Source organism: Saccostrea cucullata, unplaced genomic scaffold, assembly GCF_032062105.1.
Source record: "Saccostrea cucullata isolate Sc308-1 unplaced genomic scaffold, CSIRO_AGI_Scuc_v1 ctg320, whole genome shotgun sequence".
In the NCBI taxonomy this organism is placed as follows: domain Eukaryota; kingdom Metazoa; phylum Mollusca; class Bivalvia; order Ostreida; family Ostreidae; genus Saccostrea; species Saccostrea cuccullata.
Window position 1 is genome coordinate 215007 of NW_026930920.1, and position 15403 is coordinate 230409.

At 32.0% G+C, this 15403-nt stretch overlaps 2 protein-coding genes across 3 annotated transcripts in view; one reads left to right on the forward strand and one right to left on the reverse strand.

Annotated features, from left to right (window-relative positions):
• Positions 1 to 3874, reverse strand: part of LOC134230585 (PHD finger protein 10-like) — a 20981-nt gene extending 17107 nt beyond the window's left edge. The window contains exons 1-4 of the mRNA XM_062712420.1: positions 3792 to 3874; positions 1517 to 2416; positions 1274 to 1411; positions 827 to 957 (exon numbers count right to left, since the gene is read on the reverse strand). Of these exons, the coding sequence (XP_062568404.1) occupies positions 827 to 957; positions 1274 to 1411; positions 1517 to 2415 (1168 nt within the window). The 5' untranslated portion in view covers position 2416; positions 3792 to 3874. The remainder of the gene's footprint in view (positions 1 to 826; positions 958 to 1273; positions 1412 to 1516; positions 2417 to 3791) is intronic.
• Positions 1 to 13723, forward strand: part of LOC134230586 (uncharacterized) — a 23222-nt gene extending 9499 nt beyond the window's left edge. The window contains exons 1-2 of one of the 2 annotated variants that reach the window (XM_062712422.1): positions 4064 to 4230; positions 7982 to 13723. In XM_062712422.1, the coding sequence (XP_062568406.1) occupies positions 7984 to 9030 (1047 nt within the window). In that variant the 5' untranslated portion in view covers positions 4064 to 4230; positions 7982 to 7983 and the 3' untranslated portion in view covers positions 9031 to 13723. Of the gene's footprint in view, positions 1 to 4063; positions 4231 to 7981 lie in introns of those variants that run through there. The other variant, XM_062712421.1, reaches the window with a different exon arrangement.
• Positions 13724 to 15403: the final 1680 nt, after the last annotated feature.

The window sequence follows — 15403 nt, forward strand, 5'->3', positions numbered from 1 at the left end:
ATATTTACCCGGTATACAGAATATGTAATACATGTACTTTGAAAGTGTGACCAAAGAAACTTATTTTAATTCTATCAACTTTTCTGCATAAAAACTCTCTAGAAGTACAGTATAATATTAATCTATTGTGACAAATGAGCAATAGATGTGTTCTGTGTGATGATCTGAAACCTCTTCATTAAAAATGTTCAAAATGCTTTCTTGTAATTATTTCTCAGAGGCCAACTTCTACGAGCATGACATTGTGACTATGCTTTATCACTAATCATCAGAGGATATCTTTCATTTAATACTTTAATTCTGTTATTAAGATTGTTTATCTCTATTAAATGGGAATAGATAGGATGTTGAAATTAATATCCTTCAAAATTTTAAGGAGAATTTAATGACTTATTGTTGCCAACAAGCTTCAGACCAATATATTTTATAAAAGCAGTCATAGACATTTCTATTATCTGAAAATTATTATAACTGTAAAGTTTGGATGTTTGTCTTACATCCCTACCCTTTCAAATTAAATTTCAGTTACTTTTTTATTTGTTATAAAACATATTAGAAGCATGATCAAGAAATGTAACAAATCAAAACTGAAAAACAAATTCTGCCTGTGTTAAATCAAATGACACAATATCAAAGCTATGACCCATGTTTCCATTCATGGGTGCTTGGTCAGGCAGTCAAAAAGAATGCTGTTGTTTTTGAAAATCTGAAAAAAATTGTTTTAGTTTTAATCACTTTGAACTGAAGTTATTTTTAAAGTAAAAAGGGAAACAAGATACTATACTAGTGTGGGTATTCCCCTTAAATGGTTTTATGTCAGACTGACCTGGGTACTTGCGTTTAAATGACTTGACCCCCAGATACTCGCACACTTGTTCCTGTAGCATGTAGTACTCTCCATGTTCCCCTGAACTGTCTGTGGGCCACTGGTACTCAAACAACTTATTTGCTGTAATGCTGAAAAGAAGTTTCACAAGATGTGAAAATTAGCTGCATATCATAAATGCGATGATTAAAAGAAATGCCCAACATTTAAATTCCTATATACATAAATATGAATTTGTTGTTGAAGCATTGCAATTTTTCTCTCCATTTCTTAGAAAGTATAAAATTATGAAAGAATTTTTTTTTTTACAAAAATCCAGTTTTATCAACTTTGAGCTTGCTTCTATGCATATTTATGGAAATATGCTTTAAAGTCTTCCTGGTAGAAATGAAGCTTGGTATCTGTAACTTTTTTTTTACATTACATATATACAATGAAAAAACTTACTGTTCTTGACTTGGTGTGTATACGGCCAATCTGGACCGTTTTGATGGAGTGGGTCCCATTGAAGAGCTCTCTGCCACAGATGATGGAGTTGGGGGTCCAAAGTTATCAAACGCTTGCAAGGAAACACTGTCACCATTACTATCATGAAAAAGAAAAGAAATAAATCATTCTTAAAATAAACTGGCACAAAAAATATTGAAAACAGAGGAATTTTATTTACAATTGCATATAATAATTATATACCTTATAATAGAGGTGGGTGATGGTGGTCCAGGGGTCTCTGAGATTTCTGAAACTCCATAAGGTGAGGGTGGAATGTCACTTTCTAATGGAGAGTCCTTCATTTTACTGTCCAGTTTGATAAAGCTTGAATTAGATTCCTCATCAATCACCTCCACTCTAGACGGCTTTCTTAACCCAGTATCCACTGCCTCCTCTACTTCAAATCCTGTTGATTCAGACCTGTGGCTTCTCTCTGATGGCAATCCTATTTTTTCAGACACATCACTTTCTTCAGATTCAACATTATGACTTACACTCTTTTGGTCACTGTTCTCTGAGGACGTCACACTCTGTAAATCCTCTGATGTTTTGTCTTGATTAGAACCAAATAATATTTCACCTTTGCCATCCTCTGCTTTTTGGACATCTCTTTCGTGTGTTTTAGGTTGCACTGAACTTTCCTTGACCTTTTCTGTACATTCCATAGCCTTTTCAGAAATGTTAGAGTTTTTCTCCTTATCCTGTTCCTTTTGCTCTGTTGTTTTTCCTATATTAACTGAACTTTTGGGAACGGTCTCTGATTGTGAATTCTTCTCATCAGACATCTCACTTGTTGTTTGACAAACCTCACCAGGTGGCTGGGAGTTATCTTCAGAGTCACTTCCTGAAGAGTAACTTCCTAGCTGACTTAACCCAGTGCTCATCAGAGAGGCAGCCTTGTTCTCAAAGATTCCTTGTGATTCCTGCTCTCCTAGCTTACCCTCTGAAATTGCCCTGAAAGCTCTGTCCCCTTCTTGAGGTATATTTATGGAATTTCCTGACACTGCCATCTGCTTTTTTTCCTCTACACTTGATGGATCTTCACAATTTGAAATTATGTCACTCCTTTCTTGTTGTTTGTTGATGGGAATTTCCTCCATTCTAAAGAAGACAAGTATGCTTCTTCATGAGTTATTCATACCTTTTTATACTTTAATAAATAAACCTGTAACCGATTAAATAAGTCCCTTATGACAGGTAATTAAAAGATCACAGATTTTTTTTCTAGGTCTTTTATCAAGTGTTGTAGAGGATTATTACTGAACACCTACCACAGTTTTTTTTTTTGATAAGACTATCTGAATGATATAAATGGATCTTACACAATGTCACTTTTATTATGTTACTTATAGTCAATATACTATAACATGTACTGCCTTTGCTTCCTACGAGGGAGAAAATCCTTAATTTCATTTTTTTTTCCCTATATTTTTTTCAACTAATACTAATGCTTAAAAATATTACAAAACTTCTGTAATTTTTGGTAAATGCACTTAGTGAAAATGAAGTGGGGTGTCAGGGTGGGATAAGACATGTACTTTAATTCTTTGCAAAAATTTGCCCCCAAATAAGATTTGTAACAAGTATACAACTGACATTAAATAATATTTAACTTCTCCATTGAAATCTGTAGGTATCCTTATCCCCATATAGTCACAAAAAATTCAAGCATTAAACCCACAATACAGGGGAGGGTTTTTTTCCCACTGTTTTCTAAAAAGAATCTTTTACTCTTAATCATGCATTGAAATTTCCATTCAAAGACCACTGCCTAATTTCTGGAGAGTATTACTGATAATAAATTACTCAGAAAAAACACAGGCATTTGTTTCATATATAAATTATTAACCTATATAACACAAGGTATCCAACTCTGAATTACATGGAGTAACTCTCTCCCCCCAGAATGATGAATCACACTCACTTACACTTTCAGAGTAAATGCACTGACAAACTGTTTATACTTATGTCTTCTTAAATACTTTATCTACACAACCATTAGACACCTTGTGTTATTATAATACTATGGGTATAAAATTTATTACCGAAGCAAGTGCCTGTGGAAAAAAAAACAATAAATACTATAAGTTTTTTTTTTGGGGGGGGGGATAACATCTTTAAGTCACATTTTTTAAAAATAAATTGTAATCAGATTTAATAGTTCAAATTTGAAAATGATCACTGCATCAAAGTTCGACTGTTTGTATATCCTGAAAAAAATGCTAATTTAAGAAATAAATACGATTACATGTAAGTAGCAAAATACAGCTAGCTCAAATAAGTAAATAAGCTGTGTAGGTAATTCAAGCTTCGTATGCTGATCTTGTGATAGTAGACTGTAGAGGACTTGACAATTCTCTGATTACAAAGGTGCAACTGCGTACACCAAGTATCATAACAAAATAATTTATTTTAGTTAGAATAATTTACAATTATTCTAGCTTATCTTCTTACAAAAAGTAATGTCTATTCTTACATTTCAATGCAAAACGCAAACAATATAATTTCAGACAATGAAACTGCACCTGCTGGACGCCATCACAACTTAGTTTAGTATCTCCAGGGGCAAAAGAGTTCTAAAGCTAGTCAAAAGGCTTTTATATTCGATCAAAGTGAAAGTTAATTAAAACATCTTATTTTTCTTTATTTTAGTTCAAAATATTTTCATCACTCCTCTCCTCAAGAATTTAATAGACTGTCCTTATTATTTTTACGAAACTGCTGACAAGAATATTTCACAAAGGACGATAACTCTTGTCTGGAGAATGTCCATTTGATACTCTACTGTGAAAAGGTCACGCTAGAGGGATAGTATCGCCACCCGTAATCGCCACCGCGTCTGGTCGATTACGATTCGTGGCGATGACGTTTTCTCCGTGTCTTTGCCTGCGAAATTTACGCATATAAGAGAACAGGTGCGTAAATAACGTGAAATACACTAATTCATATGTGATAAGTAAATAATTAGGATTGTAATCAATTGTACTTTTTAATCGGCACAGAAGAAAAAAGAAAAAGATGCATCAAAAGTATTTTTTTTCAAATTATCAATCTTTGATATAAATTCTGGAAATAAAGAAAACAATGTGACATTAATTACATATTTTAAAATGGATGTCTTAGACATCTCTAAAACATATGTAAACATTATGAAAATATCTTTATTTAATTTAATTTAGTATTTCAGATTAAAATTATTTACATGACTGTGAGTCGGAACAGGTTTGATAAGGTATTTTAGACATCATCTTGATGTTCATTTTCTGATTGATTTTCCATGTCTGCTATTTGACAATCTATTACAATTTAATTTTTTAACATGTCAGTTTAGCATATGTGATTTCATGTAATTTTTCACATCTATAATTTATTGTCTTTATTCGAAACGTGCGGTAAGTATTTATTCAGATAAAGTAATTAAAATTTATTTGCTTTACAGATTTTTGGAAAGCAATAGAAAAATGAGAATATTTATGATAAATATTCCAATATATTTGATAACTGCATTGGATATATTTAATTTACAGAAAAACAAAATATCTTAAATTTTAATTATGCGATCTATTTCATTATGTCACTGGTATAACTACAAAACCAATAGATTTTAAATCCTATTTTTATTAAAGATTTTTAAAAAGATAATGTTTACAATTTTTTTTTTGTATATAGACCAGTAAAAAAAATAAGTCGAACGGAAAAGATTTATACTTAAAACTCTTGAAAGTTTGAAAATAATAGGCGTATTATGGGATGTACTGAAGGATCTGCTTGTTTATTTTCCGCGTTTTTTTTTTTCGTTGAATTATTTCCAAAGAAGTGTCTGTTTATTAAGAAAAAATTTTCCATGGACTTCTTCCGTTCATATAAATATCGGTGTTGAGCTAATAGTTTGCAGCAAGTAAAACTTGATTATGTTTAATAAAAGTACCTATCGAAGATTTCTTTTTTAGAAATTTTATCGGTAGTAAATTTTAGAAATATAAAAAATGAAAGACTACGTATTCTTTTTTTCCTTTAAAATATACCGTGATAAGTATTGAACATCATAATGATATGGGACTACTCGAATGGAATACGCAACCGGTATTTTTTTAAATGAGCTAAAATAATAATAATTAATAATAAAAAAAAAAAAGAAAGAAAATGAAAGCATTAAGATAATGAAATGAATACTTTTGAAAAAAAAATAACCATGTCTTGTCTCGTGCAGAAAACTTTGAATGGTTTCTTTGTGTAAAATCAAAGAACTGTTCTCAGAATACCGGACAGAAGGCATGTATTTAATATAATTTTATTAATTTCCACATACAGAAGACACGTATTTAATGTTTTAATAATTTCCACATACAGTACGAAGGCACGTATTTAATATTTTCGTCATTTTCAAGTTAAAAGTTTAATAATCCTATGACGGAAAGTAACTTACTAAGGGCTTGAAATGAACGCGGGTCATCTCGGATGCCAGTGACACCCATGATAAAAAAAAATCATAAAGAATCTATTTTTAATGAAGTAGGCAAAACGAAATATAATTTTATAACTAGACTATAAAATTGTTTACAAATAAATTATACAGAAATAATTAATTTATATTTTTTGATCTACTTCACGTTTTACCGGTCAAAATATAATGGCTAATTTCTGCACTCTGAGTTTATATTTGGAAATAAATCAAATAATTATACTTTTCGGTCACTCCGTATTTCATTACATTTGTGTATCGCAGGATGTTTACTATCAATATACCGAGCAGATTGACTGTGTTTCATTAATTAGATATATATCGTTTACTATACTCAGTATATATAAATGTACAGGTACTGTATATAGTTAAAAAAATATTTTTATCTATTTTTAAATAATATGCTTTCCAAAAAAATTATATCTATTTTTAAATACAATGTATAATGCAAAAAAAAAAAGAATTACAAATCTTGGCAAAATGTTTCATTGTTAAATCCTTTTAAGTACTGAATATCATATCAAATATATACTGCCAAATAAATACGAACATTAATACAAAATAATGTTTCAAACACCCCCCACACCCCCCTTCAATTTAAATTCTGATTAAGTTCTGATTAAAAATTAAGAAAAGATAGGGTCATATAAAGTGTCGTTCATGTTTTTAAATGCGTGCTCCTTGTTGTTAAATATTTTGTGAATGTTGTCAACATGTATATGTTGAAAGACATAGTAAACACGAAATTTCGGATATGAATTCGAAAACGTGTAATTTTGAATATGTTGATTATAAAGAAAATTATCAAATAACCTTTATCATAAATAGTTTATTAAAAATATTTTCATTTATACTATCTTCTAAGGAAAAAATTTTCTCGTTTGCTTTATTCCACATGTGTAAAACATTACATTCCATAATTATTGCACGAATTATTTATGATATAGATTAAAAAGGATCTAAAATTAAAAAGAAAATGCTTTAAAAATCAGATAAAGTTATTCGTTGAAAATAATCACATGATAATATTTTTCCTGTTAGGCTCAGGGAAATGAAACTTCTGTACCGCGACCATTCTTCTGATTTATAGCTAATTACACCGATATTCAAAGCGTCCCCCTTTTTGTAAGTATTGATATACATGTATAACTTTTTTTAAAGATTTTTTTGTTCATTATATAACACTGAGTGCCATAGATTCCTAGGGAAGGGGTTTGAATATATATGCATGTAGAGAATTTATTGCTTCAAATTATAATACACCGTTGTTTTAAGATTTTTTAATGAAGACGTTTAACCTATGAATTATATGCATGGAATGAAAATTATAGGTTAAAATGGAGTTATCTGAGGTCATCTTTTTTTTTTTTTAAATCTGTTTGCTTGCCCCCCCGTTTTTAACCTTTGAGAAATGATTTTTTATTCTTTCCCATCTCGTCAAGAAGTATATTTATTGATATTGAACATATTTTATAGCACTAAATACGAGCATATACAATGTGATTGAGCACATCTTCTAAAAACTTAATCGCCCTCTCCCTACATGAAATATCAGAAAAGGCTGAATTAGACGTGTCCAACAGTTTGTACAGAATAAAATTAACTCAAAATGTAGACATATATACTGCTACATTATTGTTTATACAAATTATAAAAATAAGAGCACTCAATGAAATCTACCAAGTATATTTCTTTAAAAAAAAGATTCCACCTATCTACCCACCCTTTTTTTACCCTGAGTATGAAGAGGATACAAACAAACAATCTTTTAAAAATGGCCTTGAAGGTCAAATTTTTTTTTTTTTTTTTTTTTTGCATAGGAAATTATTTTTTATTTATTTCATAGAATTGAATTAACTTAAGAGGATTATGATTTCAAAATAGAATAAATTGATTTTAATAAATGTTAATTTCACACGAGACAAATTTGTAGTTATTTTTGTTGTTTTATTTAACTTTGTTTTGGTTTTTTTTTCTTTATAGCTTGTTCGTTTGTATTGTATAGTTTTTAAAATTTATTTCACTTTTAATTTCTACTGGTCATGGTGTTTTTTTTTTTTTTAAATATCGCCCCACAATACGCCCATCGGTTGTGCCATTTTGATTCTTGTACGGGATTGCTATATCGGTCCTTATCAGAATCTTTGATCTTTAATTAATGATATAATGCATTTTTAATATTTCCGTGCCCTTTTCCCTTTTAGGTATGTCAACATCACAGTTTGAGGATAGCGGTACTAGTATTTCAAAACTAATGGCCGGTGCGTTGCTAATGGACACGGCGTGCGACCTTCCTTCCTTCTGGCCCTCTGAAGGTTTTCCGGGATCGACACAGTCTTCGCAAATCGTCAAGATGGAGAAGGAGGGATTCGCACCCAACAGCATTGATTGTTGGCCATTACCCGGGCAACAGACGCATGCTGATTTTCACCACAATGCGGGCTTTCAACATGTTTCACAACACAACGGCTTCAACCCAGTCTCGAACGGCAGCATAAACGGAAATAATACGTATGGACAAAATTATGGGAATAGTCATTTTAAGCCCCCGCAAGATCAGTTTCGCAAAAGATACGGAAACTATTCCAACGAACAGTACCCAGACACAAACATAGCCCTGAAGACCGAAACTGAGGAAAGCAAATGGAACAATTGTGCGATAAACACTCAACCAAATTTATTTGAACCAATTCGAAGTGGCAATGGAAAACCCGTTTCTTTAAAAGAGGGCCCCTATTCACCACCGTCTTTCAAAATGCGAGATCGGACTCCCCATAAGTTAAGTCCGAATCTGGACTCTGAGCGGAAGTTACTCGGTGACTTTGTGGAGTCTGATAGCGACTCTAAAACAAGCGACAGTCAACCCACAACGCTTCCAGACTGGACCGGAAATAGTCCGACATCAGATATCAACGTGGATCAGATGATCACCAGCGGAGTTACCGTGGCGGGATACAAGCCTAGGAAGCTCATCTGCAAGAGAAAAAAGTCCACAGTCCCTTCAGACATGAAGGACCCAAGCTACTGGGAAAAGAGAAAGAAGAACAATGATTCAGCCCGAAGGTCGCGAGAGGCCAAGAAGGAAAAGGAAAGGAATTTTTACAAGCGTGCATTGGAACTTGAGTATGAAAATCATTATTTAAAAGAAAGAGTTGCATTTTTAGAAAGAAAGCTAGAGGCAGTTATGAAACAAAATTCCAATTATCCTGGCCCTGAAACCCAAACGGTACCCCCACCACCGCACAACATGTAACAGACAGAGTTTTTCCCTTCATCAGTTTTGCATTATTATTATATTGGACAGTATTGCAGTTGTAGTAATTTTTTCCATGTAGATTTTTCCTATTTCAAAATTCAAAAAATACCAAAATGTAATATTGTCATAGTATACTAGTTTGTTGTAAAATTTGTTTATTGTTCAAAGTTTAGCATCTACGAATACCAAAGAACTAGTTCAAAAGTCGAGTCAGTTGTTGTGTACACATAAAATATGCGTTGTATTTTTTTTGTTCAATAGAACTGGTGTATTTTGTGTTCCTTTAAAAGTGTCCTTTCTTCTAAAATATACCTTTCCCTTTTGGTTTGGAATTTTACATCACCATAACTAGCTGTGTTTGGAGTTTTGCTTGTTTTGAGAACACATTTGACTTTGTGGGGTGAGGGTTTATCCTGAAATACTTTACGAAATTCTTTTATTTTCGAAGATCAGATTACTTTTCCACCTTTTATTTACTATGGTTAGATTGTTTTCCACCTTCCCAACATGTTTAGACGACACATTGTATGTTCTACTTATAAGAAGAAGTATCTTTCTGAAAGGTCAGCGTTTTGGCAGTCTATTTTAATATGCAAACTCCGTTATTTTTTTTTATAATATAAATTATGATGTTGTTAACTTTATTTGTGCCTTTGATGATTCAGCATCTAAACCTGATTTTTATTTGTTTGGTCTTGCTTATACATGTACTTACTTCTGGTACAGAAGAGTTCTGGTCAAAGAACCTTAAATATGTGTTCTACGTCAGTATTTGTGTTGGTCCTGGAAAATGTCATGCTTTTTAAAGTGTTCACGCTAAGAACCGGTGATGTTTGGGACAATCTGGTCAGCTTTTTTGAGTACTTTTTTGTCCTGTTTTCCGTTGGCTCCAAGAGCAGTTATGTCTCTCAATACATAGGGTGATATTTTTATATATATATCACCTACATACACAATTTGTAAATACAAACATTTTTCCGCACCCCATCTCCTGATACCGTTTATAGACAAAGGGGTTTGTAACAGGCTACAGGCCAAACCGAATGATTGTTAGAAAATGGAGGTTCTCTATGTTTTGTTATAGACCCCTTTGTTAGAATGCTGTGTAAAATCGCTTTATTCTGTAGCCAATAGTTAGAAAAATCATTTCATGCTTGTTTTTGGAAATGGTGTGCATAACATTTTATCCCATACATTTTTTCAAATGGTTGTTATCAAAGATGTCTTAATGTTTTTCTTTTTGTGTCAATCTTTGTCGAGGTAGTGAATATACTAAATATGTGGCGTAAGACGCCTTATATCCAATTCTTTTGATATAGTGTATTGTTAGAAATATATATAATCCTTATATATTGTTTACCTGTGTGTATTGGTAAGACCATTGTATCTATACTTTTTTGCCTGGCTTGCAATGATTGTGTTGTTCAGAAAAGTGTTTTAAACCATCTAATTTATATCCTGTTTTAATGACACCAAAAAATCAGCCTTGTGTTGTCATAATGCTATTCCACGAGGAAAATATTATAAGTTGCATTTGCACATAGCAATTTTTATTTCTCTCTAAAATAGCACATGACAATACATATGAGATACAGGTGCCGTTAGCAGATTGTTGAAAAGACTCCATATATTTATTGGTATCAAATATCAGAATATGGAACAGAAATTGTGAGCAGAGGAACGATGAACCTTGTAAAAACCACGAGATTTTCTATTGTAACTGTTTGTCTTACTATACGAAATGCTTAAAGCATTATGTTATATATAGCTGTCGCGGCGCTTCATCCAAAAAGTCAGTATTTACTGCCAATACATGTATTCTTGTTAATTTGATTTTCCTTTTCAGCATAATATTGTGTGATAGAATCATATTTAACAGATATCCGGGTGTTTTACACCGTGGACTTTATTTGTATGACATTGCAATTTTACAAATATGCAACGATAGTTACTGACTTGATTTTTTTTAATCAATATAATTATTATAAACTTTTTGATAATAGCAGACATTCCTCAAAGCACAAATTAATCAAAGAATTGACCACTAGCTTTTATGGGTTATCTTAATAATGTTCATAGAGAAGAGCAATTCCCTCATGCCTAAAACAGGTAAACAAAATATTCTACAGCATTGCCCTTTTATCAGCTTTCTATTTAATTCGGTAAATTTCCTGCATGGGTCTTTTGAAACAAACAATGTATGTGGATTTCACAAACAACTTTTTTTTGTTTTTTTTATGCCTCGTGTACTGATTAATAGCGGAAGTTATACTGTATTTTTTACTAATTACTTAGTATCAATTATTGAAAAGTTGTTTCGAATTCTGTCATAATTTTGTAATATTTTGACATGGTACTGCTTTACTTTATCAGGCAGTGTACTCCAAAACACCATGTAAAACGCTGTGTTTTTTTTCTCCTATTGAACTTGTACCGATTTCTCCGACTCTGAAAGTCAAACACCCAGTATATTAACCCTATTTCTCCTCTACATCTCTTAGCAAATAAAATTGCTGCTTCTTTTATCCCACCATCAAGAGAAATCAGAGCTCATTCTTTAAGATTTAAAAATCAAAGTACATGTATATATTTTTTTCTGGAAATGCTAATGTTTTTTACAAGATTTGAACTAAAAAGGTTGCCCATCATGATGTATATGGCGTTTGAACATTAATGGAAATAGGTGCTATATTAAATATCATTAAAACCGCAATGTTTAATCAGTGTTGTGCATATAATTAAGATTGCCTTTATTAATTAGATTTGAATTAAATATATATCATTTCTTATGCACTGCAATATGCTCCATGAAAGGGATTGTTCCGTTATGCATTTTCTATACCTCTGCAACCATACAACTGTTTTCCGATTCTCCCTCCCCCCAATATATACATGTAATTGAAACATTGATTTGAATTAATTTAATAGAGGTAATTGATAACGATTGTCTGTAAGATCCTAAGGACCATGGACAAGAAGTATTACTTAGAACAATAATGCGTCGTGAAGATATCCTGTTTTTTTTTTTTTTTTTTTTTTTTTTTTTTTGATAAATTGATTGAAGAATTTATATTTTCTTGCTTAAAAAGAAATAATATACTTTTGATTTTTCGCGAACACCACCAAAAATTGTTTAAAATGTTACAGCGACAGGGTAAAATAACAAGTGGATTTTCTTTGTCAAAGGCAACATATCATTTTCCAACATGCTTAAAGACTGTCATGTGTGGATAGGCTATGATTGCTTGTGTCTATTATTTTTTAGACATACATGTAATACAATAATGTATTGAATATCAATTAGTAAAGTTTCGAATATGATCTCTGTTAATAACAATTTGTATGATAATAACGATATCACTCCCTCCTACTTTGTATGTTTGCAGTTGTATGATACCACACATTGAGATTTTGTTGTTACAAGTGCTTAAAATCATTATAAAATCTGACATGTTTATTTGTAATTGTACCTGTAGTCACAATACTTTAATCTTGAAACGATCTTTTAATCTGAAAATGTTGTCCATTTTGCCAAAGTTCAAGAAATGTCTAAAAATTATCCTAAGAAAAGTGTAAAATATAATTGAAAAAGAAACATGTAATTCGTAGATAAAAATTCTCCATTTTCGTGGTTAAATAATACAATACTTTTCCGTACGTGGGAAAAAGGGTAAGCATTTGATTCTTCTTTTGGAATTTCATTTTCCAGATATTACTGATTAAAATGAAGAGTAGGGGAAACGGAACAATACAAAATAAAAGTCACGATTTCATTCTGCCCAAAACCCACTGACACCAGAAACAAAGAGATTGTCCAAGATAAAATTCCCCCATATTGCACGAAATTTACTTCCCCTATAATCTGGTTTATGAATATATCTCGAGATAAATATCCGAGGTGTATCACAGAATGAATTTATAGACGAAATCCCATGGAAAAGAATTCCCAATTTACAAATTCCAAGAAATTCTCTTTTGAATACCTATACAACTGGACACAATAATTTGATACAAAGTTTTTAATTTTAAAAAGGATGTTCAAGTTCAACTTAAGATTATTTTTCCTTGAATTTTAATACACACTGATTAAATGACCAGTTGTCCTCAGCCTTAACTCTGCTTTTTATTTAAAAAAAAGGGACCCCCCCCTCCACTGATGACTTATTTTGATGTGCAGTGTCATGATTCGTTAGAGGTATAGGACTGTTTGCTTGCTTCGTTTATCATATGCACGTGACACAGAATTTAAAGATTTATTTCGCAATATGTTGACTATTTTTCTTGTCTTTTATTTGTGAAACATGAATTTTAATATTTTAGATAATCAAGGAGAATTTTGTCAATATTGTATTCATGATTCAGATGTTTTTGGCTTTGTAAAAATGTGATATATTTTCAATTTGTCTCTTTAGTTATGTAATCAACTTCTTCAACAACGAATATTTTTAGCAACCGTTCGAATTCAGAAGTTCTTTCAATTCCTCTTTCTCTGGTTCCCTGTGAAATGTTGCGAAATTCTTCTTAGGTTATCCGGATTTTATGTAACTTTTTTCTCTCAATCTTGTGCTTTCAATATATTGTGTAGCTTTGTTTCATGGAATTTAGAGATCTAAATTAGATATAGAATATCGTTATCATGTGTATGATCTCTGATTTTTTCCAATTTGAGAATAAATGTTAAACAAAAATGGCTCCTCTTATACTGTTGGCTAGTAGTTTTTACATGCATTTAGATCGAAGATCCCAAATAATTTAGTAATTATGCAAATTCTCTATTCATTTTATTAAATTGTGTTTTTGTAAATGTATAAATAATTTTATACCCATCGTTAGGACATTTATTGATTCACATATTTTTGCCAATATGACAACCTTTACTCCGTTTAACTTATCAATAAAATACACAAGCTCGGGATAACGACCGGTTGAAAAGGGATGCCTACTCCCCTTACGCTCTTGATCCCACCTCTGGTATACACAGGGTAATGTGATAATAATCAATAGAAAGTGAATTGCTAACTCAGAATTAAAAATTGATTAAATAAATTTACGTGTTGTAATACCCTTTTGTCATGTTTATTCAGCGAATTTCACCTGCAAATGTTACAAGTCAAGTTTGACCATATTACATGTTTGCAAATCGCGCGTTAACGGTCAGGCTCAAACCGTTGCATAATAAGGTAGGCTTGTACTGGGAAGTATACATTTAATGTACAGGATGTGGCTCGTGTCAGGGACGCGGAAACATGGAGAAAAAAACCATTATGTTCGATGTATGAGAATTGTATAGCAGCATCGTGACCGCTTTCTCACAGGAAGGAGTTTTCTATTATAACTTATACTTACATTACTTCTCTCAAGGTTCAACTAAAAGCAAATATTAAAAAAAAAAGATAGAGCAATGGCCAAATAATGCTTCTTGTGGCTTTGGAGTACCATACCTGAAAACATAGTTATGAAGTTGACAATAATGTTTCACACATTTTTATTAGTAAAGAGATATTTTTTGTGCAATTTGACTTACGTTTTTATGTTAAAAATAATAGTTATAGATATATCGATCACAATGAAAACATAATTCTGAACTGTTCATTCTCCAAAAGGTCCGACTATGTCATGTAAACTGCGTTGTAAAACCTAACACCTATCCAAGCCCCCTGCTTACTAAGTTCTGCTCCCCCTGATCAACCGGTACATTCATTCTCTCTCTTTGTGCCATGCTTGGTAAAGGGACTTATTCAATTCACAATCGACGGAGCTCATCACCATCTTCTAACATTACCGTTGATCGTTTTCTCCAAGTTCTCAAGCCATGATATTGCTACGTCATAAATTAGCACCAACCACATCGGTCTCGGTACGCAGCGGATGCTCACTCCTCCAGCGCACCTGATTCCGCCTCTGATGTTTTGGAGGTCCGTTTTTGCTCCGCTCCTATTTTGTAATGTTCAATGTACTTTTTATCTCAAATACTGATCGTTATCTCCATCTATTTTATTTTGTCCAATTTTTTTTTATATGTCAAACAAATATATAAATATATTTTTAGTGATTATATCAGAAACAAGTTCTATGAAATGGCGGGTGAAAGAAGTTTGAATCCTATCTTGCACTTCATTAATAACATATATATGGGTCTAACAGAAGATCCTCTGTGCAGGATGTATGGAAACAGGAAGTCTACGACGCACTATTTATCAGAGGAAGCTCTGCTGCACACTTGCAAGGCCCACACAGTTTGAGGCATTATAAAGTCTTTATGGAACTTGCTGTCGTAGTAAAATAAAGACCAAGAGAGAAGAACAGCAATGTTATGCCTGGTTTATCAACTACGTCAGAAGGGAGAACAAAGGATGGAACTCATTGGTGT